Source organism: Perca flavescens, chromosome 16 (genome assembly GCF_004354835.1).
Source record: "Perca flavescens isolate YP-PL-M2 chromosome 16, PFLA_1.0, whole genome shotgun sequence".
Lineage (NCBI taxonomy): Eukaryota > Metazoa > Chordata > Actinopteri > Perciformes > Percidae > Perca > Perca flavescens.
Genome location: NC_041346.1, coordinates 33,837,247 through 33,864,741, shown reverse-complemented (window position 1 = coordinate 33,864,741; position 27,495 = coordinate 33,837,247). Strand labels below are relative to the sequence as shown.

General features: G+C 40.4%; 1 protein-coding gene across 1 annotated transcript; it reads right to left on the bottom strand.

Annotated features, from left to right (window-relative positions):
- Window positions 1–1,396: 1,396 nt before the first annotated feature.
- LOC114570581 (uncharacterized) lies at window positions 1,397–17,062 on the bottom strand. The gene is made up of 5 exons (XM_028600904.1): window positions 16,948–17,062; window positions 9,510–9,530; window positions 9,301–9,355; window positions 8,629–8,682; window positions 1,397–2,954 (listed from the first exon to the last, which is right to left on the bottom strand). The coding sequence occupies exons 1-5, from the start codon at window positions 17,060–17,062 to the stop codon at window positions 1,397–1,399; spliced, it is 1,803 nt and encodes a 600-aa protein (XP_028456705.1).
- Window positions 17,063–27,495: the final 10,433 nt, after the last annotated feature.

The window sequence follows — 27,495 nt, the reverse complement described above, 5'->3', positions numbered from 1 at the left end:
TGGGTTTGACCTGAACTTTATTAGACTGATTCATATTCAATTTTTCAATTCTTCAATTCAGTTTCAACACATCAACATATTCAGAACTTTAATTTCAAGTGTATACTTATGTATGTATGTAAATATATATATGATAATATATAACATGAAATGGCATAACAAAGAGAAATAGACGTTTCTTGAAGAAAGAAACTCAAAAAGCTACTGCTAATATCATTAACATAAAAAAGAGAAATACATGTTTATTGAAGAAAGTTTAGCAGAAAGTTCAACAGATTCATAAAGCTGCTGATGATCCAGTGAAGACACTCTGAACAAACTCATATCAAGCAGACATTTTATTAATGATTCACAGAAAACTACATCAATCAGGATGTTATTCTAGGAGCAACAACAGCATATAGTAAAGAAGTTATTAGTCTTCTTGACTTCTATATAATTTTAAACCTTTTTTGTTGCTTCACTTACACACACGAAAAGATATAGACATGCACTAATACGTATTAACATGGACAGCACACCAGGAGGATGACTGGCACCTCTCCAGCTACCAGTCCACACTCAGACTACCCTCTTCTTCAAATATATATTTATTGTCAATATATGTAATCATTCAAAATAAAACAAAGTACAACATAAATGGATTAACATGCTTTTGTGTTCTGAAATATAACTAGACATTAAGCATGAATGCACATGAAAACACCAGGGTATATCACATATATTGATAAAATCTCTGTCTCTGTCTCTCTCTCTCTCTCTCTCTCTCTCTTTCTCTCTAATAAAGGCAAGAAACCCCCTAACATTATAAAAAATAAACAAATGACACCAAAGCAGAATTTAAACATTTCAAAAAATCCTTCCTTAAATATTTTATGAAAGGACCCTTTAACACCAGATTTATATTAAACCATGTACTGATGGGAAACAGTGAAACAGTAAATTACTTATTTACACAATTTCATATTGGCCTTATGACTATAAGAGAAAATGTTTAGATAATTATACATTTTATCTATATACACATTGTTTATTTGAATTCAGCAGTTGTAATCTGAGAAGACACAAACACAAACACACACACACACACACACATACTGTCTTCATTAATATAAACTGTCCATACTGCAATGATAAATAACTGCACAAACCCATTACATGAAGAATAGAAGAATGAAGAATAATAGGCTCTAGTTGATCTCATAGATGTTGGTTCAGTTTTAGCAAACTAAACACACAGATGGACTTGAGATCTTTCTCCTGTGGTCTAAATGTCCACCTTGGTCCAGTGATGAGCAGCTGTAACTCCAGGACACTGGGACATGTCTCTGGGTCAGCAGTCTAGACCTCGGTGCCCCTCTAGTCATTTTTCTTTCTGAATATTTGAGATAGTGCACTATACATGCCGCAGCCCTGCCAGAAGTCCTTCATCTTTTCGACTTTTCATTTGTTTTAGATGGTTGACCTTCTCTGTGTCATGTTTCTTCTCCATCTCCTTAATCAGGAAGTCCAGGTGGACATTAGTAGACATTGAAACCACATTTAGGGCATTCTCCTCCAGTTTGACAACATGATGGTAGGCTTCATCCAGCAAAGATGTTTTATCTGCTTCAAGGGTTTCCTTCTGTTTCTGAAGACTTTCCAAAAGTCTCTCTTTCTTTGCAGTCTCTTCTTTATTCTTTTCATACTTCTGTTTCACATCTTCTAGAGTTTTTTTTACTTTTCTTGTCTTGTTCACATACTTATAGTTTTCTTTCACATGATCTGATGCAGGACACTTCCTGGTACATGAAGTGCAGCGGCCATTTTTCATGACCTCACAGCTTTCTGGTTTCTGGGCCAGTGTGCATCCAGGATAGTGACAGTTCTCCTCACAGACAGTACAGCAGGTTGCTGCTTCATAGAACACCAACCCCCACCTCCCACCATCAATACGTTCTTTATCTTTGTAGACCTCATCACCTTCTACAGTGAACTTCTCATTGTTCTTCATCTCTCCTTCATACATCTTCAGACCATCCTGAGTCTGTTGGATCTCTGTTTGCTTTTGATCAATGAACTTAATTCTCTCTTTCAGGTTGTTGATGCAGGCTGTCAGTCTGATTCGCCCGTTCAAGACATTTACGGTTTTCTCCAATCTCTGAGGTGCAGTTTTTACCAGAAAGTTTGTGAACTGATTCATTCCTTTCATTGATGTTTTATCTGCATGTTTGAGGACTTCTTCATCCTCTGTCCTGTCTTCATGCTGGCGGTTATTAAACAGGAAGTGAACAGGTTGATTCTTCTCATTTATGGCACATTTAATCTCCACAGCCTCGAGAGCTTCCAGAATGTTTTTAGGTGTTCTTCCATCTGAGTGTGTGATGAGGGTGACAATGTTCTTCTCCATGTTTTTTCCAAACAGAGAGATCACTGAATCTAAGATGTACCTCTGTCGGTCAGTCAGTCGATTCTCACTTCCTTTCATCACCAGACCCACTGCATTAATCTCATGAACTCCATCTTCTGAGTGGAACAAGTCTAATAATCTTTGACTGATGATGTCATCATGTTCGATCCCTCTGGTGTCTCCGTATCCAGGAGTATCGATGATGGTCAGAGAGTAGGGCAGAGTTTTATCTTCAAAACCAAAGATCTGGTACACGATCACATCCGATGTCTGACTTTCTGATTGACTTCTCTTCTCGTCTTCTACGATCTTAAACCAGACATCATCCTCCCACTTCACTCCCATGGCGTAGTTGACCAGAGCGTTGATCAGAGTAGATTTTCCTGTTCCTGTTTCACCAACAAGTAAGATGGTTTTGTTGATCTTGTTTGGATTTTTTTCACCAAGAGTCATTCTCCTCAGAGATCCAATCTTCTCTTTCTTTGGTATCAGCCGATACAGAGCAGGAGATCCTGAGTGGATAAGATCTTTGTTGGGGATGTTGTCATACTTAGATGAGGTGTTCCTGTAGAAAAGTAAAGACCAGAGTTCAAAACATGAATTGGTACATTAGAGACTGGTTTAAAAAGTAATAGCAGTAATTATGTAGGCCAGTAATATCATAATGAGGAAACCAAAACCCCTCAGAAAGATATGATTGTGGGCGTCGGGTAGCTCAGTTGCTATAAAGAGGTTTATTCCTCAAAGGGAGAACTGCTGGCACCTTCATGTTGTTAGAAAACAGCATAACCTTGGTTTTTTTCAGCATTTAACACAAGTTTGAGATGGAATAGGTGTGACTGTATAGCATCAGATGTGGCCTGCAGATGTTCAAAACAGTGTTTTCACAACAATAAACAATTATGTCATCTTTCTCATGCTCTGTGTACGTTCCCATAAAATGGTGCGTTTGGTGTCATTTGGTGTCATTTGACTCTTGTAGCGCACTAAATGGATTGTCTTTATATGGAGATCAATAGAGAAAAATGACCAATCAGCTATCAACTAGGCCAGTGGTTCCCAACCTGGGGTCCGGGCACCCCCAGGGGGGGCGGCAAAGATCACAAGGGGGGGCGCGAGTCTTTATCTGGTTTGAGGTTGAGGTAAAAAAAATTGTTTTGCACATGTTAAACAGATGATGATAATACACTAGAATATCTAATGTATACAAAAGTCTGTATGAAAACTATATATTTTGTTGTATCCTTGTTTTTCCTGCCGCCACGGCATCACAATTTTATGAATGAAACATGCCGGAGAAACAGTGCTGATAACTCCTCTGTATCAAAAAAGAAAGTAAGGCTCTATCTCGAGAGTTACCTCAACTTCGGTTTCGGGCGGGGGGGGGGGGGGGGCTCAGCTTTTCTTAGACATGAGTAGGGAGGCGCCAAGGAAAAAAGGTTGGGAACCACTGAAGTAGGCTATGTTAGATCGCTAGATTTACGTCTCCTCACGTCCCTATTTGCGCCTGCATCAGAACGTTGGTAGGCAGTTATTCCCTCGGTAAGAGAAAAAGAACGACATTTAGCGTAGGGTGACCAGACGTCCCGGTTTGACCGGGACAGTCCCGATTTTGAATTGCTTGTCCCGACAAAAGCCTGTCGGGACGCAAAAATGTCCCGGTTTACACCAGGAGCGGCGTCAGCCGATTTTGCCGGGGCTTCAGCCACGAATGTTTTGAGTGTAGCCCCGCTGCGGCAGATGTGTTGCGTTTGTGCTCCGTGTATTTCTGTAGTTTCGGTTTTCCACCTCCGATGTAGAGCAGCGTACAGCCACTTCTCTAGCTAAACTATTTGTCTCATTCAGAGACCAGAGACCCAAACGGGGCTCTGAGTCTGTCAGAAGGTCTGAGATCTACCGTATCAGCAGAGCAATCACTTAATGCACAGCAGACTATGGTGCAGGTAGCCTATAGATTATTTTCTGAAATATAGTGACTTTATTCTTGTAATAGCCTATTATAACTTTATTTTTCTCAAAATATCACGACTCCTCCAAATCACAGAGAACACAGATATACTGTATTTTGAATGTGCACAAAGTTTTGGACATTGCTCAGACACATCTGAAATATTATAGTCCAGGGGTTTATTAATACATTAACAACAAAAGACGCAAAACAGGAGGGAGGAGTAAATAATGCCTAGGCTACATGTGTGCTGACTCAGATATAATTAGAAAAGTCGATCCAAAGGAGAATAGCTGAAAGCAATACAGAATGCCTGAGAGCATTACTTCAATATATTCCATTATGTTTTTATATTTGGATTGTAATCTATGTTTCTCTTTACATAAAGATATTTGCAGCATACATTGATTCAGAAAAACGTAGTAATAGGTTTTCAATAAGTCATTGTAGTTCTTTTGGTGTTATTAGAATAAATAACACTTAAAAAAATCTTTTTTAGAAAAAATCTCAACATAAATCTCACACTGAACTGAAAAAGGCTGTTGCTGCAATTTTGTTAATTTTACAACACGGTTATTATTAGATGAGGAGCCTACGATCAACATAATTAAGTTACTGTCTGTGGATATGTCTGACCTGGGCTGGCACATGTTCACGTTAAAAAGCGTGTGCGTGCACTAGCACTACGGTCACACGCATAGTGTCCCGGTTTTAGCTCCGGGAAATCTGGTCACCCTAATTTAGTGAATAGTACTAAATCCTATCTAATACTGGCTATGCCTTGTTGTAAATAGAGTGAAAAGGGAGCTGTGTCTGAATCCACTGTCGTCACGGAGTTAAAGGCAGTGAATTCCGGTAAAATGGTGAGTCATTCCTTAACACTAGGCCTTGAGTTCGCTAGCATCCATGCTAATTGGCGCTAACACGTGTGCACACACACACACACACATACAGTACACACGCACACACACACACACACACGCACACACACACACACACACACACACACACACACACACACACACACACACACACACACACACACACACACACACACACACACACAGTAGCTGAGACCTGCAAAAGATTACACTATTGTGCGTTTCACCACATGAACACACGCACACACACAAACACACACGCATGCATACACACACACACATGCCCACACACACACACACACACACACACACACACACACACACACACACACACACACACACACACACACACACACACACACACACCCGTTGCAGTGGATCACACTACTGTTCTTTTCAGCAGATGAACACGCACACACACAGACACACATGTACATGCAGACGTGCACATGCACGCACGCACATGCGTGCCCACACACACACACACACACACACACACACACACACACACACACACAAACACACACACACACACACACACACTCACAAAACAAGGCTGAGACCTGCAATATATCACACTATTGAGCTGTCCTGACATAAAAATGTACACAGACACACATGCACACACAGACATGTGCGCTTACGTACACAAACACACACACATACACATACACACACACACACACACACACACACACACACACACACACACACAAAATACAAACATACAGACACAACTTCAAACTACAGTTTTGTAAACTTGTTGTTATAACAACTTTGATGTGTCTTTTCCTAAAAGGGGCCAAGTAAACTTTCCGTAAATTATTTTTTTCCTTTTTGGTAGCTCTCCTTTGTTTGTGAATACAATTGCATTCGTTAATTTTAACCTGGGAATATAATAATTGTCACATACCAGCCATTAATCCAAACACAACTTTCTCAACAACAATCTCAACTGATTTTACCCAGAAGGTAGGTATAATTTCATGTAAATGAGGTCTGTTGACCATAAATAGAACAGAATAAGTGTAAAACTAGTTGAGATGAATTGGAATGAAGTTGAATAAAAGTGGTAACACAGATTTGAGTGATTAATTATAATTGTCTATGCTTTATAAACACGCAAAGCAGATCAGGTCACTTTTTGCCCAGGAAGACACCAGGTGTGATTATTGGCTGCCATTCAAAATAATAAAATGGTTTCAAAACCATATCCTGACTAATCACTACCATATACCAGTCAGTGATTATCCACAAAGATAGGTTCATCTTATCTTAACTATAATGAAAATAATTCATAATTTATGCTTATTTTACCCCTAAAATTAGGTATTATTTTATGTAAATGAAGTTTATTCACCATAAATTCCAAAAATAAGTGTAAAACTTGTGGTAATGAGTTGGCATGAAGTTGTTAAGACGGTGTAAAATAGAATTGGGTGATAATTCATACTTTATGCTTTATTAATAGCCAAAACAGACCGGGTCAATTTTGACCCGGGAGGACAACAAGTGTGATTATTGGCTGCCATTAAAAAAATTGAAATAGTTTCAAAACAGTATTTTCATTAAAATTTGACTTATACCAGTCTGTGATAAACCATCAAAATATGTTCCCATTGATCTCAACTGTTAGTCAAAATAATTCATAATTTCAGCTTTTTTAACTCAGAAATTAGGTATAATTTCATATAAATGCGTTTTTTTGACCATATATATATAAAAAAATAAGTGTAAAATGAGTGGTAATATGTTGGAAAGAAGTTGTTAAGAAGATGTAACACAGAATTGGGTGATAATTTATACTTCATGCTTTATAAACTGGCAAAACAGACCGGGTCAATTTTGACCCGGGAGGACAACTAGTGCATGGTCGACGGGAGGAAAACACAAGGGTTAAGGAGGTAACCTTCCCAACAAAAGATGCAAAAGAGAAGGTAAGAATAAATGACGCCTAAGCTACATGTGTGCTGACTCAGATAGAATTAGAAAAGTCGATCTACAGGAGAATAAATAGATGAACGCAATACAGAATGGCTGAGAGCCTTACTGCAATATATCCCCCCGCATCATAAGTCACCACACATATCTGGAAACAAAACCCTGTGGGTTGGCAGGCCAGTTATGATTAGGCCAAATGGCCCATCTAACTAATAACCACAAACTGGCCAGCTGAAATGAACATACACATGCAATTAACAAGCTGGGCAATCGCCGTTTTGCACTGCATTCAGTTTATTTAAATGGATCCGGGCTAAGCCCCGAACCTCCTCAAGTCCTAGAAATGCCCCTGATTCTGTCCTGGTGATTAAAGGTGGAAATGCAAGAAAAATAATCTTTAAAACAATGAAAGTATCTTACAGAACTCAATAGAAGAATTGTAAGAGAATGGAGGGAAAAGAGAAAAACGGAATGAGGTGAGGAGGAGGAATGTGAAAGTTGCCGTTGGCTGCCACCCAGGGCCAGTCTTTGTGGTAAAGAAGGTTAGAGGCAGCGTTATTGCTCCGAAATGTCGTGCGGCTTCTCTAAATAACAACTTATGAGGAATTCATGAAATATTGTGTAATAAAATGCATAACATGCAAAGATATGAAACAAAGTAATTCTCTCGGGTCTCTTTTGCCCCCCGTTGTACATCAGAGGATTTAAAAACAGGGAGCAGGTGGTTTATGGCTTTAAACATTATTGGTGCTGTTTGAAAATGAACCAGATCAGTGAATATCAATGTTTTTTGATTTGAAGAATTCTGAATGTGTGTGATCGCTATAACCAGTATACAGCTCAACAGTGACCACACATTTTCTGAACTGCTCTGCCTCCAGAAGTGAGTTCCCTCTGTTCAACAAACTACGAGAGGAATCAGGACCAGAAAACATTTGATTTGGCGCAAAAAACATTTTGAAAACAGCAAAAAAGTTAAAGGAACAAGACTGTTCACTGTAGCTGTATAATAAACATTTCCCTTGTAACCCAGAGTTGGACCAATCAGAGACGTCGCTGTTAGGCTAAGGATTGTGGGTAGTGTAGTATTTTTCCATGACTTGGTGAATAAAACCAGGTTGATTTCATACAGACTTTTGTCTTCTATCGGAGCAGAAACTGTCGTTTCACAGCCTCAGTGCTTGGGGTCGGTCTACCTCAGATTGTCTTTAGACTTTATCTCTGATAATCTAATCAATCAGTCAAATCAATCAATCAATCAATCAATCAATCAATCAATCAATCGGATTGTTACTTCCAGAACCACACTGTTGAGCTCTATTATGAATTATTCTTATGGCTCTTTTTTGCAATATAGATAGTGATGATAGTTAATATTTATAAGTATTGTGACAAACCTCTCTTGTAGTAAAATGTGATCCAGCAGTGTTTAACACTAAAACTGTGCTGTTTTAGGAAGTATTACTCACGTTGCCATGGTAACGGCTTCCCAGGAGTTGAGGATGGAGAACCTTGTGAGTTTTCTGGAAGAAGAAGTCAGTGATCAACCACAGTGAGTTTGATATGTGGGGAGGTCAGGGGGCTCTAAACTAGATCAGTTACATTCCTGCTTTATGACATCACTTTAATTATAATCAATAACTTCTTGAGAGAGAGAAACCATAACATACAGTATATCTCTATAATGATGTTTTCACAGAAAAAAATATAGACTTAAAACTGTCTGTTTACCATCCTTTAAACAGATTATGTTTCAAAAGTATAAAATATTTTAATCTGAAATGGAGCCATCTATCAAGTTGTATGAAGTTCAAACACTGACCAGAGGTAAAATCAGAGGTGTCTGTATGTGGAAACTTCTCTCTAGACTCCATCTTCAGAAACTTAAGTCTTTTTAAATGCTCGACCAACAACACAACAACAACAACAACAACAACAACAGGACAACACTGGACCGACTGGAGGGTCCAGCACAGTTAGAGCTGTTAAACATTTCACATGATGGACATTTATCAAACAGTTTAATACTTTACTACTTCTTCTTTTCTTTTTTTTCTTTTCTAGGAAAACCTTTAAAGATCCATTAATGTAACACACAAGAAGACCGACTGATTGAGAACCATCCAACATGTGATCCATACCTGAAATGGATCTGAAGTTCCTGAAGCTTGGTGACGAGCTGACTACAGACACTGTCTGGAAGAAAAAAAATAAATTATTTGAATGTAAGGTTAGGTTCAGTTCAGTTATTAGTTATGTCAAATACTTTTTCCCCATGCATATATTGTATATCTGATGTGTTTCTAGATCTTATCATTTTAAGGTATTTCCAGTTCCAAAGTGTTCTTACCTGTGTTGTTGGTCTGTGATGCTGAGGAGACAGAGAGAGAAGAGAACAGTTTATATATCAGTAGAGAGGGAGGACGCTCTGGGGTCACATGATTTCCCAGAAATGCTTTGACTTCAAATCATCAGTAAAACCAGAGGGGAAGAGAGGGAGGACTTCTCTTTAGATAAGACTTTTATTGATCACCTGAGACAAAGTTCAGGTGTTGCAGCAGCAAATAAAAGTAAAATTGTAATTATAAGTGTATAAAACAAAAGTAGTCTCAGGTGATTAGAGAGGCCGTTATATTTCTAGTTAGTGTGGATTAAGAGTCCACTAGTTTAGTTAATATGACCAACAAGGGAAACCTTCACAGAACAGACTATCAGATTAATAATCAACATATTACTCAAATATGGAGAATCTCAAACATACTCTCCCCAAAAACAAACCTTAAAGGTAATCACAATTACACCAATATATTCTAGTACTAATATAATGCATCTTGTTTCAATTAATTCATCATCTACTGTAGATCTGCAGTAAAGCTGAAAAGATAATGGTGAACTCCCCCTAGTTAACTACATGTAGATAAACAACCCGGTCTCACGGCAGTTCGTGAAATGGTCACGTTATTTTGATCTATTGATACAAGGGAAACGATTTCCTACTTTTTTTCGTGGTGGTCACCACGAAATTGGAACGTTACCATTTCACGAACTGCCATGAGACTTCTCTGGGGGAGATGGTGACAACATGATCCGTGGTCTCTGGGGATAAACAAAAACGGGGAAATGAAACGCTGCACGCTGGCGACAACTGCAATGACACTAGGCTGCTCTGGGGGATGCAACAACAGGGACGCCACATACGGTAGACGGTGACAACAACAGCCGCTGGGACACCAAAGGGGAAATTAAATGCTGAACGGCGACGACAACAACGGCAAGAACAACGGCGAGAACCACGGGAAGAAAGACGGGGAAAGGTTGTGGTTAGGAGAAGAAGAACACGGAAAGGAACTACCACACGTGGGATGCGGTCCCCGGTCTCCGGGGTGAAAGCCCTGTGTTGTTTGACCCATCCACCACCCCGACCTTCTTCCTTAAGCAGATTTTTTTTGTTTTTCAATACTACTTGCTACCGTAATCGTGCTGTTATCACGTAATATGCTTCCATAGTAATTCAAATACATTAGTTTTAAAATTCGTGCTCACTAACACGATAAAAAACAGAAAAACGTGTCCCTGTACACGAATCAATAGATTAAATAACGTCACCATTTCACAAACTGCCATGAGACTGGGCTAAGATAAACACACCTAGCTAAATAATCGTAGTTTACTACTACAGGCTTAAAATCACTGAAGGGCTACCTGTACAATCTAAAAACATGCAGGTCAACTCATGCGCGGAGTTTGCGGGGGGGGGGCAGGGGGAGCACTGCCCCCCCTGGTAGCTGAAACGGGTAATTGCATTGTTTCAAAAATGAGTGGAATAATTACTTCTGACATAACCAGATATTTTATAAATACTTTAAAAACACAAAACAACTAAATGGTGATAGGTAATACATCTGGTTTCATATACTGCTTTAGTAAAAATAATATTTTTTCAGGGCTCTGCTTCTCACCTGAGACCATTGTCGACGCATATGCAGGACGCAAAAAACAATAATTTGTTGCATCAGTCGGGACATGTTACCGTGCCAACGTTACAATAAAGGTTGCCTAAATGCCATGTATATAAATTTGCTGTCAGCTTACTAATTGAATGTGCGTTTTGTGTAGATTTGGACTTTGATACGTTTTATTCCACTTTGTTTAAACGGTGAAGTTCACCTCGTCCACCTGTTTGGAGCTGACTGGTGAATGTGACGCTTGTATAGGCCTTGCTGGATACACCGGGACTCTGTTTGTGGATCTACTGATCGCTGTGGATGACTTGTTTTCATGTCATTGGATTACGGCAAAATACTGATCTTTTCTTAACGTGTCTTAACGTTTTATGGTGCGATTGCGCTTGGTTTCTGCGTTTGGAGAGGCATCTCAACAGACTGGAGGTCCAACACTGATTGTTCACTGTTAACCTACATGTTAGTTGAATTTAAGTGTCGGGGCATTCTGCCACCGTCTGTCTATTGTGCTCCAACACAGCCGTGCCCACGGGCGTCAGTTTGGTTTGAAATGTGCTGGGGACAGAGACTCATTCGGAGGAACATTTCCAGAAGTGCTGGGTACAATGACGCATACGTTTTTTTCTCTTTCGCACAGGTCAGGTTTAATGTACATAAACAATGATCAATGATTACATTTCTCTCTAACATTGCTCCTCATAACCACTGAAAACTGTCTAAAAATAGAACCCAAAGTCCAATTATTATGGACGTTATCTGACATTTAGCGTTTCTGCTTCACATTTTCAGCAGGGCAGCGGAGCAGCTGTTGGTTGACTCCGGTTCTCATGGGCTTTATAAGTCCTAACATTAAAAAGCTTAACGTGGTTTAATGTACCTAAACAACCATCAATCATCACCACATTTCTGGTTAGATTTTTTGACAGTTTTCAGTGGTTATGAGGAGCAATATGAGATAAAATTTGGTAATCATTGTTTAGGTACAAGCTTTTTCCTCGCCATAGCCTGTCAAGTTCTTTTGACAGGCATAAGTGTTCATTTGAAGATATGGCCATGATACATTTGGTGATCGTTGTTGAGGTACATTAAACCACGTTAAGCTTTGTCACGTTAAGCAGAACAGGCAGCGTTGTGAACAGAGCAGCGTACAGCCTGCCCTGTGGGGACACAGATTGTTGGGGATTTTTTGCATCTGTCGCTCAAGAATTATATGTGTTATGGACTTCTTTTTTTAACTAAATTGAGCTCGAGGTTTTAAATTGTTACAATGTAAATTCAAATCTGCTTAACAAAATAAACATATGTTTATTTAGCATGTTTGTTTTGTCCATATGTCATCGTGCTGTGTTCCCCAGGTCTCAGTTACTACAATGAGTTGTTTTGTTTTTTTTGCCCCCCCTGGCTCGAATGTCAAACTCCGCCTATGGGTCAACTGGTGTTTAGATACAAGTGGGACTGTTTACTGTGTTCATCAGAATGGTCCATTTGAATATCACCGAGATGGAATTCATCACTTTAAAGATAATAGTTCACAAACCGAGATGTACTTTGATGCTGAACTTAATTCTGTTTTTGTCAGTCCTGCAGCATCAGGGCTTTAAAAACACTTAAACCACTGAAAAGAAAATGCATGAAATGCTTGATTTGGTGTGGTATTGTGAGCATATAAAAAAAGAAGTGGAGCATTATTAGTTTTTTGTGTAAGTTTTATATTTTTTGTGCTCAAGCTGTTAAACATAATGTTTTCTTCTCTTGTTAATCAGTTATTAGTTGTTATGCTAATTATCTTTTGTTTATACTGGGTGAACCAATTGTGTAGACCAGCAGTGATGTGTCATTTTGGCTAGCAGCTGGCAGAAAAGAGAAAGTCTTATAATGCTAAACTTTATTCACACAAAAGATGAATGCTGTGTTGAAACATATCTGGTTCTTTGGTTAAACATGTTAGTGCAGCGTACAGATACAGGTCTGATGAGGAATCAGCTCGTGTTTAGACTGTTTTTTTGTCTCTGATCTTCTACAAGATATTTCAACCACTGTGTCAAACATATTTTCTCCCAAACTCTTGTGATATAAATTGCATTTTTTCACATGTTGGAAATATTTTGTGGATTTTTAAACTGTGCTTAAAATTTCATGTTTGATGTCAAATAACAGCATGAATTATTACAGTTTTGGGAAAATTAAAGTCAAAATTATTTCAAGTTAAATATACATGCCATGTCTAAATGTAAGGGCCCAAACATCAGGTAATAGAAATGTAACCTCAGGGTTTTCACCAGGACAAGAGCCTGTGCACCTTAAACTCAAGGTGATGATGAAGAGGAGACCCAGTGTCCTTTCCAGAGACTGCAGCCAGCAGCAGTTTCAATGTCAAATGTTTTCCCCTATTGAGTTGTTATGACTCATCTTTGCGTGCAAGTCTCATCGTTGAAGTTCCCAAACAACAAGAGCAGCTCATGTTGGTCACACTTCTGTGGGTTTTCATATCTTGATTACCGTCTCTGACCTCACAGTGAAAGGTTGTGCTTTGTTCAAAAGAATTTAGTCAACTGTTTTTATCATGTCTGTGTGCTTTTCTGTGCTCACCTGATCACGAACCTTGATTTTAGATACACTGGGAGAAGTACATTTCTCTATTAAGGTGCACTAATGGAACAAAAGACTTCACAATAAACAAAGGTCTTTTGAAGAGAATATTCCTGTCTTTATTTATAGCAGGGCTGTCAAACTCAACTTCCCAGAGGGCCACACTGCAAAATAAGAATCACATCAAGGGCCGGAAATGTTTAGTTTATTGATGGGCTTTTAATTAATCGAAGAAGTAAAATATCTTTGACTGTATTATTGCATGTGACATATATAGTCTTCTCACTTAAAGTTAAAACATAAACAACATAAAGTCCTAAAGAAGTCAGGAAAAAGTTCCTCAGCCATCACGGAAAAGAAGCGCCCAAAAATTTTGGCAAAAGTGACAAAAACACCAGAAAAAAATAATAAAAATGATGGCAAAAGTGTCAAAAAGTAGTTGGGCCAAAATGTATTGTGAACCTAAATTTATATGCGGGCCGGATCAGAATCTTTGAGGGGCCGGATTTGGCCCACGGGCCTTGAGTTTGACACGTGTGATTTATAGTAAGTAAAGCATTGAGTGTTACATGTTTTTACCCACTAAACATTAGACATCTGATGGATGTGCAGATTATGTCTATATTGCGTTCGTCGGTCCAAGACCAATTCTGGACGTCTGCACAACGTGCAGACTAGGTCTGCTATTTGGACGTCTAACCATGACCCCAATTGGACGTCAATATGCAGTTCAACATTGAACGTCAGACTAGGTAACTTTTTTGGATGTCATGTGGACATCTTAAACAGATGCAGGAAATTTACATTATTAATGGATATAATATTGTTTATTTATGACAAATATCAACATTGTTGTCATCAATATGATTAATGATGATTTGTGATTAAAACATTATTTGTCATAAATTTATTATTTATTTAGTACATTATATTTTGTTATTTTATATTTTACCTGTTTTCCGTCTACTGGTTTATTTCAATTTATTTTAAACGATTAATTAATCAATTTATTTATTTATTTGGAAATACAATTTAAATAATTTAATTTCAACCAGTAAACACCACCCTGATTGGCCAAGGCAACACACCAAGCATTTGGCACGATTCGGCATGTTTCATGGAAGCTAATGGCCGCTCTGTTCAGCCAAAGTGTTTTAAACCGTCTCTGGATCAAACCGTTGTTTTCCACTAAGTTGAAAGTAAGTTTGGTCAGATTACTTAATTTTATGTTTATTCATGTATTTATAGTAGGGCTGTTAGCATTTACGCATTAATCGCGATGCGATTAAGGTCCAAGCATAACGCGTTCATTTTTTTAAATCGCATTAATCGCATGCCGCCATTTATTAATTTATTTTTCACTTTTGCCGCATTTTGCCATACTTCCTTGTAACACATCCTGCTGCTGCAGGAATAGCAACGCTGATTTCGGTGCCTCCTTCCGGTGCTACTGATATGACTGTGCTTCTCTCTGATGCTCTGAAAACAGACGTTACAGACAACAGAAACATTGCTGCACGTAACGCTAGTTAACTACACTCGACAGCAGCTAACATTAGCCTACCGCTAGCTAGTAGCTGGAGTAAACACACTTACAATGCTGACAGCTAATGCTAAACAGTGCAAAGTTTATCTGTTTTTCACTGTAGAGGATTCAACACCGGGATGTAACAATCTGCAGCTGCCGTTATCGGAAAAACACAGACAGTGCGTTCAATGAAACTGGTAACCTACAGCCTCGTGGTGCATTCAAAATTATTGTTAAATGCCCTTTTCCCATCTGGTGGTTGTTTACAGCTATTTACTAGTGAAATAAGTTTTTGTTATAGTTATTACATTATTATTAAATCATTAAATTTTGACCATATCGCCTTAGCAATAAACAAGCCGTTCTTTAAGGTCACCAACTGTTGTTTAGTACCCTTCTTTTTTTAAATTTCTTAAAAAGTTTAAAAAGTTCAGGCACCGTTAAGGCACCGGTACCATTTTAAAAGTACCGCTTTAGCACCGGTATCCAAACCAAGCAATACCCAACCCTAATATTGACTCTAGATTCAAATGTGTGATTCACACATTTTTCTTTTCTTTACAGTAAATAAATAAATAACAAATACAAATCTTAAAATCAAGTTTTCTTAAACTATCTAAACCTGTTGTGGCTACAATTGGCATTGCATCTCTTCCCATCAGCTAACATTAGCTAAACATTGGTCAAAGTTAAAATTGAATTGGAATTACTTTTGAAAACGACCATAGTGCCTAAAAATATTCACGTTAACCGAATATTTAACGTGAACAAGCATTCGGTCAGTAACTAAAGTCACTTACTAAACAGAACTAGTCTCGTAGCTAACCTAAGCTATTCACTAAGCAAGCAAGGCTGGTAGCTAACCTAAGCTAAAGTCACTAAGCTAGCGAGGCTAGTAGCTAACCTAAGCTAAAATTGCTAAGCTAGCGAAAAGAACAAGGTACTACCCAGCTAACAATTTTTGGTTCCCAGAATGTTCTGGGAACATTAGTTTTTTGTTGCAGGAACGTTCCCTAAAGGTTAGGTTTGGTCATAGATATAAACACAAGATGACTCCTGGCTGCTGCGGTTCATTGGAACGAATGCGTCAACAGAGCCGCCATCTTGGAACAGGGGAGTCGATCCTCTTTAATGCATCAGCGTCAATGTAGGCAAAGGGCTAACGGAAATAATATCACCATAAATCCTCAATCTCAAGTGATTTTCTAGTTTTTGTGGTTCGTTCCAAAGGTCAGACATAAATTTATGATCGAGTCCAGAGAAAAATTAAGCTTTTGATATTAATATAATCTACTTTGTTCAAAATGTAATGCCTAGTGCCTGTAAGCCTAGGTTTATAGTCCCATTCTTCCACTTCATACTGCTTCCACTTAAGTAAACTTAAGATGAACTATCGAATACAAAACAAAGAGACTAATTAAAGTGTTAATGCAAATAATATTTATTATAATCGGTTCACAGATCTGAGTCCAAACGGAAACTTCACCCGTCTGAACTAAGAGTTTCTGCTTCAAAGTGAAGTTTAAACAGACTGAAATGTCCAGGCTCACTCCTCCATTATTTATTTCTGTTTGTATTTATGCGTTAAATATAATTTTAACGGGCACTGAGCTCCAGATCCTGCAGCCGCAGGACTCTCCGTCCGCCTGCCACCGGCAAACTTAGTGGAACTTCACGCCGATATCGACATACAGGTCGTCCTGTACTACGTGTAAGATACTCCCGAACTATGTGTAAGATCCTCCCGATGACCACTCTGTCTTTGGCCGGGGCTCTCTGCCTCCCGCTGCCGCCAGAGCTCAGATTGCTGGTCGGAGGCGGCATATATATCATAAAACACATCATCACCTGTTAAATGTTATCCCTTGCTGTTTGTTTGTTTTATTTCCTCTATCGAACATCAATAAGCAGCACAAAAGTCAGGCATCTTTAGCGTTGATCTGAATACGGGAAAACTTCAGACCCCTGTTCCAAGATGGCGGCGGTTTTGACATATGCTTAGAACCTCAAGGCGACATCTAGTGTATATATCTATGGGGTTTGATGCTGTGATGTTGTATGAAGAGGGATCCGCTGACACTGTTCTTGATTATAAAAGGTTTATTACATCAAAGAATTCAGCATCAATTTACAAGCTCCTGCAGAAGCTCGGAGAGCGACAGCACCCAATTCTCAATACGGTCACTATGTCTTTCTTTGTTTGAAGACCGTATATTTATCTATAAGTTTGTATCATAGATGGGGGTGTGTAATAATTAATGGCTATCATCCTTTTGGAACCAGCCAACAAGGGCATCCCTATTTCTAGGGGCCCCATGTAGTGGAAGTTTCCTTTGTAGCAGGGGGAGAAGTTCTTTTTCTAACTTTGTTCGGTGTTTCACTATGGGAATCGCCTTGGCGTGACCAACTAAGGAAGCTCCAATGACACCACGTCTGTCCATGATAGACAGGTCGAACTGTGCTAGGGCCACGCCCCCTCATATAATCACAGTTGACTGGCTCCTTGCAAATCATGCGTCATGCGGGGCATCCATCTCGGGCAGGGACCCTCACCCGATGTGCATAGCCTGCATGAGCATTAAACACGCTCAGGCAGCGCTGGCTGACCCCCAGTCATGCGCCCACTGCGCGTCAATGACTGAAAAGATACTGGAAAGGCGTCTGAGAGTGGCCGTGGCCAACAGTCATGACCCATGTCTGTCGGGAACCACCCCACAAGCCAGGAGCAGTACCCATCAGCCGCGAGCTACACCTAGCTGGGCGGACATGATGGACGAGGAGTCCCCTGCCAGGACCTCCTCGAAGTGGAACCGGGCGGCGAGGACGCAGAGGGCGATGCCATCTCTGATATCCTCGACATGGATGGGATGGAGGACGAGGAGGAGGACTCCACATTCCCCATTCCACAGTCAAGGCCAGACACAGACACTGCTCCCCCAGTGGACAGCAGCTTGTACGAGGTCTGTAAGCGGGCGGCGGCCAAATTAGGAATACAATGGCCGGCAGCCCAGGACCCCGAGGTGGCAGAGAGAGACCTATACGACGGCAAGAGGCTCCCACCTGCCCAGCCACCTGCGAAACAGCTTCTGCCAGCGGTGCCTGCCTGTATGAAGGAAATGAGCCGGTACTGGTCCAGCCCATTTAAGAGTAGGCTCCCAACCAAGGGCTGCTCTAAACTGGAGATCCGCAGGATGGAGGCACTGGGGCTGACCGAACCCCCAGTGGTGGAGCCTTCAGTGGCTCATCACCTCCACTCTAACCGCTGCTCTCTCTCAGCCTCTCACAGCATTCCTCTGCCTAACAAGATGGAGCGCCTCATCGCCTCCATGTTTCAGAGGTTGTACAGGTATGCAGCGCAGTCTGTGTGCTGTCTAAATGCAATGACTCGGCTGCGTACCAGGCTGAAATCCTTGAGGAGATGGGCCGTCAGCTGGACTCGGGGGCTCCTAACCCAGTCCTCTGGGACAAAATCTGTGTGTTGAACGACCTGGTGCTGCGCTCCTCACGGGGTGCGGTGCAGGGCTGTGGCTGTGTAATGGGGCTCACAGTCGCAGGTGAGAGGGCCTTGTGGCTGAACCTGTCGGGCCTGAGTGACACACAGAAAGCAGAGGTTATGGACGCAACATACGACCCCACCAAAGGTCTGTTTGGCCCAGCTTTGGAGAAGATGAGAGAGGCCAGCACCCTCAGGAAACAGGAGGGCGAAGCCTTTGACCTCTGCCTACCCCGAAAACACACACCCCGCCCCCAGCAGGGTCAGAGAGGTGGCTTTGCCGCAGCGGCAGCGAAGGCAAAGCAAGGGGGTGCAAAGCCACAGAGACAAGCCGCTGGTCAACAGACTAGCCAGCAGTCTCGGTCAGACAATCCCAAGCCGTGGGGAAAACACTCCTTTGCGGCTGTGGCAGCAAAGAGCCGCCACTCCCACTCCGGAGAGGGGAAGAAAAAGCGGCCATCCTAACCCCCCCAGCTTCTTCCTCCACCCCTCCTACAAAGAGGAGGAAGGTTGGAGAGGTATAGCAGAGCCCCGAGGTTTGTGGTTCAGGGCCCCTGGTGTTTCACAGTTCTCCAGGGGGGCCCTCTCAGTTTCTCTCCCTCCTCATCCAAGAGGAGAAGAGTGAGGGGCAGAAGGTGTTCCAGTGTCACCAAGCACTTTCACCATGTTCACAGTGTCACCAAGCACCATGTTCAAAGAGGCAAATAAAGCCTGCATTCTCGCATCCAGGCGCAGAGCCAAGGGCGAAATGCTACCCTCAAAACAAAATAAAAATGAATCTGAACTGCCAGGTCCCTGCAGGGGGAGCTCACACTCTTCCCAGGGCAGACCGCTCCCTCCAGCCCAGGGAGGTGACGTCACTGCAGTGCGGCTCCAGGGGCCCCCTCGCTGCTCAAGCGGACCGGTGGCGCGCATGCGCAGTTCACCCGTGGGTTTTAGCCACTGTTTGTCAGGATTACAGGCTACAGTTTGCTATGAAACCACCCAGATTCAACGGTGTGTTAGTTTCAGTGACGAAAGGGGATGCAGCACAAGTCCTAGAGGACAAAATAACATCCCTATTGAAAAAACGAGCCATCAGAGCTGTACCGAGCGAGGAATCGCATCAGGGGTTTTAATCCCGCTATTTCCTCATTCCAAAAAAAGGGGGTGCATCACTTCGCCCGATTTTGGATCTCCGTGTGTTAAACAGGCACCTACGAAAATACACGTTCAGGATGTTAACACACAAAGTGCTCTGTCGTTCAATCCGCCCGGGGGATTGGTTTGTGACGATAGATCTTCTTTGACGATAGAGGTTTGCGTATCGGGGCAGAGCCTACGAATACCATGCTATCCCATTCGGGCTGTCGTTAGCACCGAGGGTGTTCACCAGGTGTGTGGAGGCGGTGCTGTCACCGTTAAGGAACAGCGGTATCAGAATATTTTCGTACATATACGACTATCTGATCTGCTCCCACTCCCGGGAGCAGGCAGTTAGAGATTCCACTAGATAACTCATCTCACGGATTTGGGGTTAAACATAAACTGGGCAAAGAGCCGAGTAGAACCCACGCAATGTACGGAATATTTGGGTCTGAAAATGAACTCCCTCTCCTACCGCGTCACGCTATCGGAGGGGAGATTAGCGCCTCTGGGGCAGTGTCTCTCTCTTTTCCGGCTGAGCAAAGCCGTGCCGTTCAGACTGTGCCTGCGCCTGCTCGGCCTGAGGGCGTCAGTAGTGTCTGTGGTACATTTGGGGCTGTTAATGATGAGGAATTTTCAGCGTTGGGTTGCGGCTTTACACCTGTGCCCACACCGTCATCTCAGCCGGAGGGTGAGAATAACTCCGGCGTGCATATCAGCCCTCCGCTCATGGAGAGACACGGCGGCGCTCGCATCGGGCGTCTCGCTAGGGGTGGTGTCATCCAGAGTAACCATGACAACGGACGCTTCCCTGTCAGGATGGGGAGCGACACTGTTGGGGAGAACAGTGAATGGCACATGGAGCCGGAGATTAGCCCAGGCTCACATAAATGTCTTGGAGCTTATGGCGGTGTTTCTGGCTCTGAAACATTTCCTGCACTTGTAGTGGAAGTTTCCTTTGTAGCAGGGGGGGGACATTTCAGAGTTTAGTAAATTGAAACAAATAAGACAGCCTGAGACTAAAACCAAGTTGGGTTTTTGTATTTTATTAAGAAAGATATATTTGCAAATAGGATCAACATGATTTCACAAAAGGCCTCAGCCCAGTGTGGAGTCAGTTTCTCAAATGAGTGAACAGAAACACCAGGCTTATATACATCTTCAGAGTGACAACACACATGCACTTGGCTTACTATGACAATAAAATTCTTACAATTCTTCTTCTTCAATCTGATACACATGCAGACAATCAGAGAAATGCAAGAGACATCTTGGAGTCATCTCACATCCTCCTCCCTGTACGACTTTCACCCCCCGTTACATCTTAACTGGCATGGGAAAACTAGAGATAGTTTTAGGGTGACCTTGTACCTTTATCGGTTCAGGCTCACATAATGTTCCAGACTGGATGTCTCACAAAGTTAGAATCAAAATCTACATGTGGAAAATGAGATAAACTCTTTCAGCATTTGTGAGAGAAGTAAAGTACGAATTAAACATAAAAATATAAGAATAGTGCTTAAATGTAATTTTCCCATTACATTCCACCCTTTTGATTACAACAGCAATATCAAAAAGTCCTCACATTTTTTGAAACTGGAAACGATCAAAGCAGTTTTTCTGTCAATCAATTAATTGATTTAGCAACTAATCATTTCAGTTGGACTTGTAGGCCTATATATTGGTCGGGCAGTTTGATGACAATAAAACATTATATTTCATAAACATATGTTTTGTGTAAAAAAATCCTAATTCTTTTTAACCCAAATATGTCAGATTACAAATAGCATCTGTAAGCATTTGACAAAATTCTGATACTAACTTTTTTGTCTTTGAAATCCAAATTAGTTATTCCTAAAAATGACATAATTTTTCTTTGAAATCAAAAACCAACTGTTTGTTTATCACCTATATGACATAAGAAAGATTTTATTTAGCCCCCAGTGGGGAAATTCCCTCAGATAAAAGCAAGAAGTAGATCAAATATAATTGACTTCCGATTGAAAGTAAAAGTTAAATTTAACTCCTATACAATCCATCAATAGGAAACCTATTATCCTAATTCCAAAGTACTTTTAGCTCTCTGGTACCAGCAGGAACTGGCCTGAAAGGCAACTTCTTGTTTTTTCTAAACTTTTAGGCATTTGAGTCAATTCCAGTTTTTATGTTGGTGTGCTGAAAGCTCCGAGACACGAGGCCTTGTGTCAGACTCCTCCTCGCTGGACACGCCTGCTGTAACCTGAGCCAGTCATCCAGTGCACTTCTCTCTAAAGCTCTTGTTTCCTCTAAGCTTTTCCTGACTGAATTGTTATCCCTTCTATTTATAAAGTATACTAGTATATTATATATTATTATCTTTATGGTATAAAAGTATTATCTTTTACTGTTTATAAGAGTTATCTTTAACTTATATTATATTTTACTTTTTGTGTAAACATATAAATATGAGAGTAAATATTAAATGAATATGTGTATACCATTGTCTCAGTACATTATTCATAATGTACATCATTAAGCAGTCACATCAACATTAAACATTTTCATTTAGATATTTAGTCTTAATCATATCTCCAAGTTGTTGATACATTTAATCATCATGGTTTCAAACCCCATCTCAGCACTCACACAAAAATAGTTTACATATGTCAGACTTTACCTAAAGCCAAAGTTATTTCTATCAAATTTTCATCAATCCAATTCAGATTCAAACAATGAAACGTACTTTAAACATTTCCTGACACATCAACTGAATACTTATCTTAAAAGTAAAAATAAGTACTTCTAATTATCTTCTCCTAATAATGCTTGTATTTTCAGAATGTGAGTCTGTGTGCTACTTAACTTCACAATGCGTCAGATGTGTCAGAGCAGAACGGTGCTCCCCCCCCCCCTCCTTCTCTCAGTCCGTCTGCTGGTCCGAACCTCCAGACAGTTTTTACTGGTCCTGCAGCTGGAGGGGGGGCGAGATGGACCCGACTGACACAAATGAGGCGCCGTGTGGCACAAAACAGAACTCCAACAAGCATTATTTGTTCTTTTATTAATATTATCACTTGGAGTGAATATCAATAATTATAAAACCGCATTTCTTTCCCTTTTGCTGGTTTAACTCTATAAAATCCATACAAATTGTGCTAAAAAGGAAACTTTTGTTATTGTTCTCTTTTAGATTACTTTAAGGGTTGTGTTTCAGTAAATAGTGAAAGTCAATCAAAACAAAACTAAATTTTCTTTAGAATAGTTTTTAAATTTAAAAGATTATGTGAACACCCCATTCGTTAAACACCCAATTTATTATTGCTACTATATCCTTTCTATTTGAGGCATGACAAGCTCATGACTCAAAACAACGCAGCACATATAAATCTGTTCAGTGGTTTAGCCATTAACACTGTCCTGTGTTACACAGCAAAACCTGAATAAAAGCAACACAAAATTCAACAAATCATTTCTTTTAAAAGAAAACCATTCACCAAAGTGTTTTCAACGTCAACATCAATTAATTTAGTTTTAACCTATTTGTGATATAGCAAATCAAAATACAAACAAAGTCTTTAATGCAGTTTTACTGAAAAAAAAACTCACTAGAGTACAATATTAAATTAACTGTTTTTAGGCTGAAATCTCATATCAACCTGTATTGGTTTCAATATAACCAATAAACTAAGACGAATTAAACAAAAATATGTTGTTTATTTTCTTTTTATCTTTAGTTTGCAACCCAAAGTTATACTAACCGTTGTCTGGTAGTTCTAAAAATCATTACAAATTAAAGTTTTTAGGCCTATAGAACAAACCTAAGTACTTCCGATTGACCTCTTTTTATCCAATTTGTTACCTGATATGGGAAACATATCACATTCTTATATTTCATGACGAACTATATCAAAATAATTGCTGAACTCTATATGCACAACTCCTGTTTTTCTCTTATCTCTGACTATGTGTGTGTTGCTATGGCCTTGCTGCTCTGTAAGCTTAGTCTACAGTGAGGGTTAACCAATCAGCTCACTGAGTGGCTCTGCTGCTCTCATTGTGGTTGTTAGCATGTCATCAGGAATTTGTGCCTTTTGCACTGAGACATAATCCGTTACCAGTTGGTCCTCACACAGTGGTGTGTCTGCTGGGTGTCCTCTTCACCCAAGTCCAATGTGTGGAGGTGCTGTAAACAAAATCTCAAAAAGGTGACAGGTCAAGTCACTTGCGCGTGCACATTCTATACCTCAGTACAATAAGCAGAGCTTTTGTCAAATGTAGACATGCATTTTGAATGCAAACCACTATACTTGAGATTTTGGTAGGAATTCTCCATTTTGGAATTATTTCAGTAAGTAGGGCTTTGGCTCCTACACTAGCTGACAGTAGTCTTGATCCAAAAAGAAATCATTTGTGAACCAATGTTGCTTCACCATTGTGAAACAACTGTTTTTCCCTCAATTGTATTTCCATCATCCTAATCATACTTTTTACACCTGGTTTTAACCCATGTGTCAACTTTGCAAAATTTAGGAAAGAAAAAGCTGGATAGCTTTCTGTTAGGAAGAATGAGCTCTACTGCTTGTACTGAGAGATGAGATGGCAGAGGTCCAAATCAGATAGCATCAGAAACACCTACAACAGAGAAGCCCACACAGTTAGGCCACTGCTAGAGTCTCTGGAAGAAGAACTGTTAACCTAAAAAAAAATGAAATCAGAGTTAGTGAGAGGTGTGTCAGAGAGGTCAGGTCATGGTACCACCTGTAGCTCTGCAACACCATTGTTTCTCTCGGTCAGCTGGTGTGTGGAGAAGAAAATCAGGGTTAAGAACAGTGCATCTGTTAGAGTGACATTTAGCAATCTAACAGAGTAGTAATATCTAAGGTACCTGGCCACAGAGAGTTTTATTCTGTTCCCACAAAATGTGTGACACAGAATGTGGAACAGGGCGTATTTAATACTTCGAGCGGCAGAATCAAGTTTAGCAGAGAAATTTGCAACCAGACGGAGTTTTGTCATCGTGGTGATGCAGCAACACAGAGCCACGCAGCTCTTATCAACGGTCTGCATAAACTGTTTTTAGGGATCTGGCAGTCCCAGCGTCAGGGAAGCCAGTTTCATATTCACAAACGCTTCATTAGCTTCGGCAGCAAAAAGTCTTACAGTGACCTCAGGAACGTGTACAGGCATTTTTACGTGATAGGCTCAAGTAAAAAAAATCCTAATTATTAACACTAAACTTAAAAAGCTGCTATTCTGTTCATTTTACATGAAAACAGCACTGTACCAAAAACCTCTCTCGAGGAAGGAAAAAGCAGATACAGCCTTGAGAGATGTAGAAAAAACACAAGCTGGGCTCTTTAAAAAACTATATTGGTTGTCAGTCAAGCTACAACACAGTCAGTATCAGTCCAAATCAGATGTGAGGTTGTCAAACTGACAAAACTAAAAAATGTGGTTTTGTTAGATGCATCATTACGAGAAATTCTCAATCCATCAGGTGTTGAGGTTAAGCCAATGTTAAAAGTGCACATTAAATCACTACCTAAGCAAAATAAGTGGACATAAATCAGACCCCCAAAAAAAGTTTCCCATGTATATGAGAAAGGAACAGAAAATTGTTCTTTTACTGTTTAACCTGTATTCCCAATTGACCAAATAGAATGACCACTGCACTTCAGTGTCAAATCTTTAGCTCTAATAATCAAGTTATGTGAGTGGAACCCCTTTAACTTTACCCTCAGTAGTAGGCATCTTCTTCTAGGTTTTAGAAGATAACATACTATAATGGTTTAACTGATTAGATTCTTTTTCAGAACTTTTCTAACCTATCAATTGTCCCTAATAGCAAAAACAAAAAAAAACAGTGTATCAGTGCTAAGCATTTCTTCATTGCATGAAGCGAGTGTGTGTGTGTTTTTTAGCAGTACCTTCCTTATCAGCTTTTGGACTCAGTCAAACAGAGGGACTAGTGTTGTTCTCTGTCTGAGGTGGTTTTTAGCTTTTTCTTCGGGCAGTTACATACCCAATGTCCAGAGTCCTTGCAGTACAGACACTGGTCTCGGTTGTAGGGCTCATTATTTTGCCCACGGTACCCGCCTCGGCCTCTTCTGGCTCCACCACGTCCTTCGTGGGAGCGGCCTTTTTCGGGTCCGCGCTCCATATGTTGCCCACCAGCCTGTTGTAACATACAGACAAACGCTTCAAACATGGTTTTCTCACGTACTCGTTGGTCTTTCCACCCGATGCAGGTGTGACTGATGTTGTCGGTCCTGTCCGATAGTTGAGTCTTTGTCCTCTTCGTCCCTCCATTTTTCCAACTTGTCTTCCTGATTTTTAGAGAAAGCTTCAGAACATGGGCTTTGGTTAGAACTGATCAGGTTATTGGTGCATGTGTGTTGGCATTCTTTCCCTAGATCACTGTTTTCTTAAAACATTCTTTGTTTTTCCTGTAGGCTACTCAGTAGCTTTAAATCCTGTGTCTTAATTATTGATTTTCCCATTAATTTTCTTTCTACTTCCTCTAATTCTGAGTGGTGATGACTTCATGAGCTTCTTTAATGATAAAATTACAACAATTAGAGATAAAATTCATCACCTTTTGCCCTCAACTTCTAATGGTTCTCCTTTCAACGCAGGACTGCAAGAAAGAACGACTAGACCTGACATTTACTTAGACCGTTTTTATCCTATAGACCTTCAACAACTAATGGTAAAGGTATCTTCAGCAAAGCCATCTACCTGTCTCTTAGACCCCATCCCAACGAGATTACTCAAAGAAGCATTACCCGTGGTTAACACCTCTCTACTAGATATGATCAATATGTCTCTATTAACAGGTCATGTACCGCAGTCATTTAAAGTAGCTGTGATAAAACCTCTTCTGAAAAAACCCACCCTCGATCCTGAGGTCTTAGCAAACTATAGACCTGTATCTAACCTTCCCTTTCTCTCCAAGGTCCTTGAGAAGGTGGTTGCTAATCAGTTATGTGATTTTCTCCATAGCAACAGCTTATTTGAAGACTTTCAATCAGGATTTAGAAAGCATCATAGCACAGAGACGGCACTGGTGAAAATTACTAACGACGTTCTAACTGCTGCAGACAAAGGACTTGTCTCCATCCTTGTTTTACTAGATCTTAGTGCTGCTTTTGACACTATTGACCATTCAATCCTGTTACAGAGATTAGAACACTTAGTTGGCATTAAAGGAATCGCACTAAGCTGGTTTAAGTCTTATTTTTCTGATCGATCTCAATTTGTTAATGTTAATGATAAATCCTCCAAGTACACTAAAGTTAAACATGGCGTTCCACAAGGCTCAGTGCTTGGACCAGTTTTGTTCTCCTTGTATATGCTTCCTCTTGGTAATATCATTAGGAAACACTCAATTAACTATCACTGCTATGCGGACGACACCCAATTATACTTGTCAATCAAACCAGACGAAACAAGTCAGTTAGCTACACTTCAAGCATGTATTAAAGATATAAAATCCTGGATGACCTATAATTTTCTGATGTTAAACTGTAACAAAACTGAAGTTATTGTGCTGGGTCCTAAACACCTCAGAACTTCATTATCTAAAGACATAGCTACTCTGGATGGTGTTGTCCTGGCCTCCAGCACTACTGTCAGAAATCTAGGAGTTATTTTTGATCAG

Excerpts from the sequence above, each read along its gene's own strand:
- LOC114570581 (XM_028600904.1), bottom strand. The coding sequence starts at position 17,062 with ATGCCGCCTCCGACCAGCAATCTGAGCTCTGGCGGCAGCGGGAGGCAG. Across the intron at positions 9,356-9,509 it reads ATCACAGACCAACAACACAG|ACAGTGTCTGTAGTCAGCTC; the intron begins GTAAGAACACTT and ends TTTTTCTTCCAG. Across the intron at positions 8,683-9,300 it reads GAACTTCAGATCCATTTCAG|AAAACTCACAAGGTTCTCCA; the intron begins GTATGGATCACA and ends TTCTTCTTCCAG.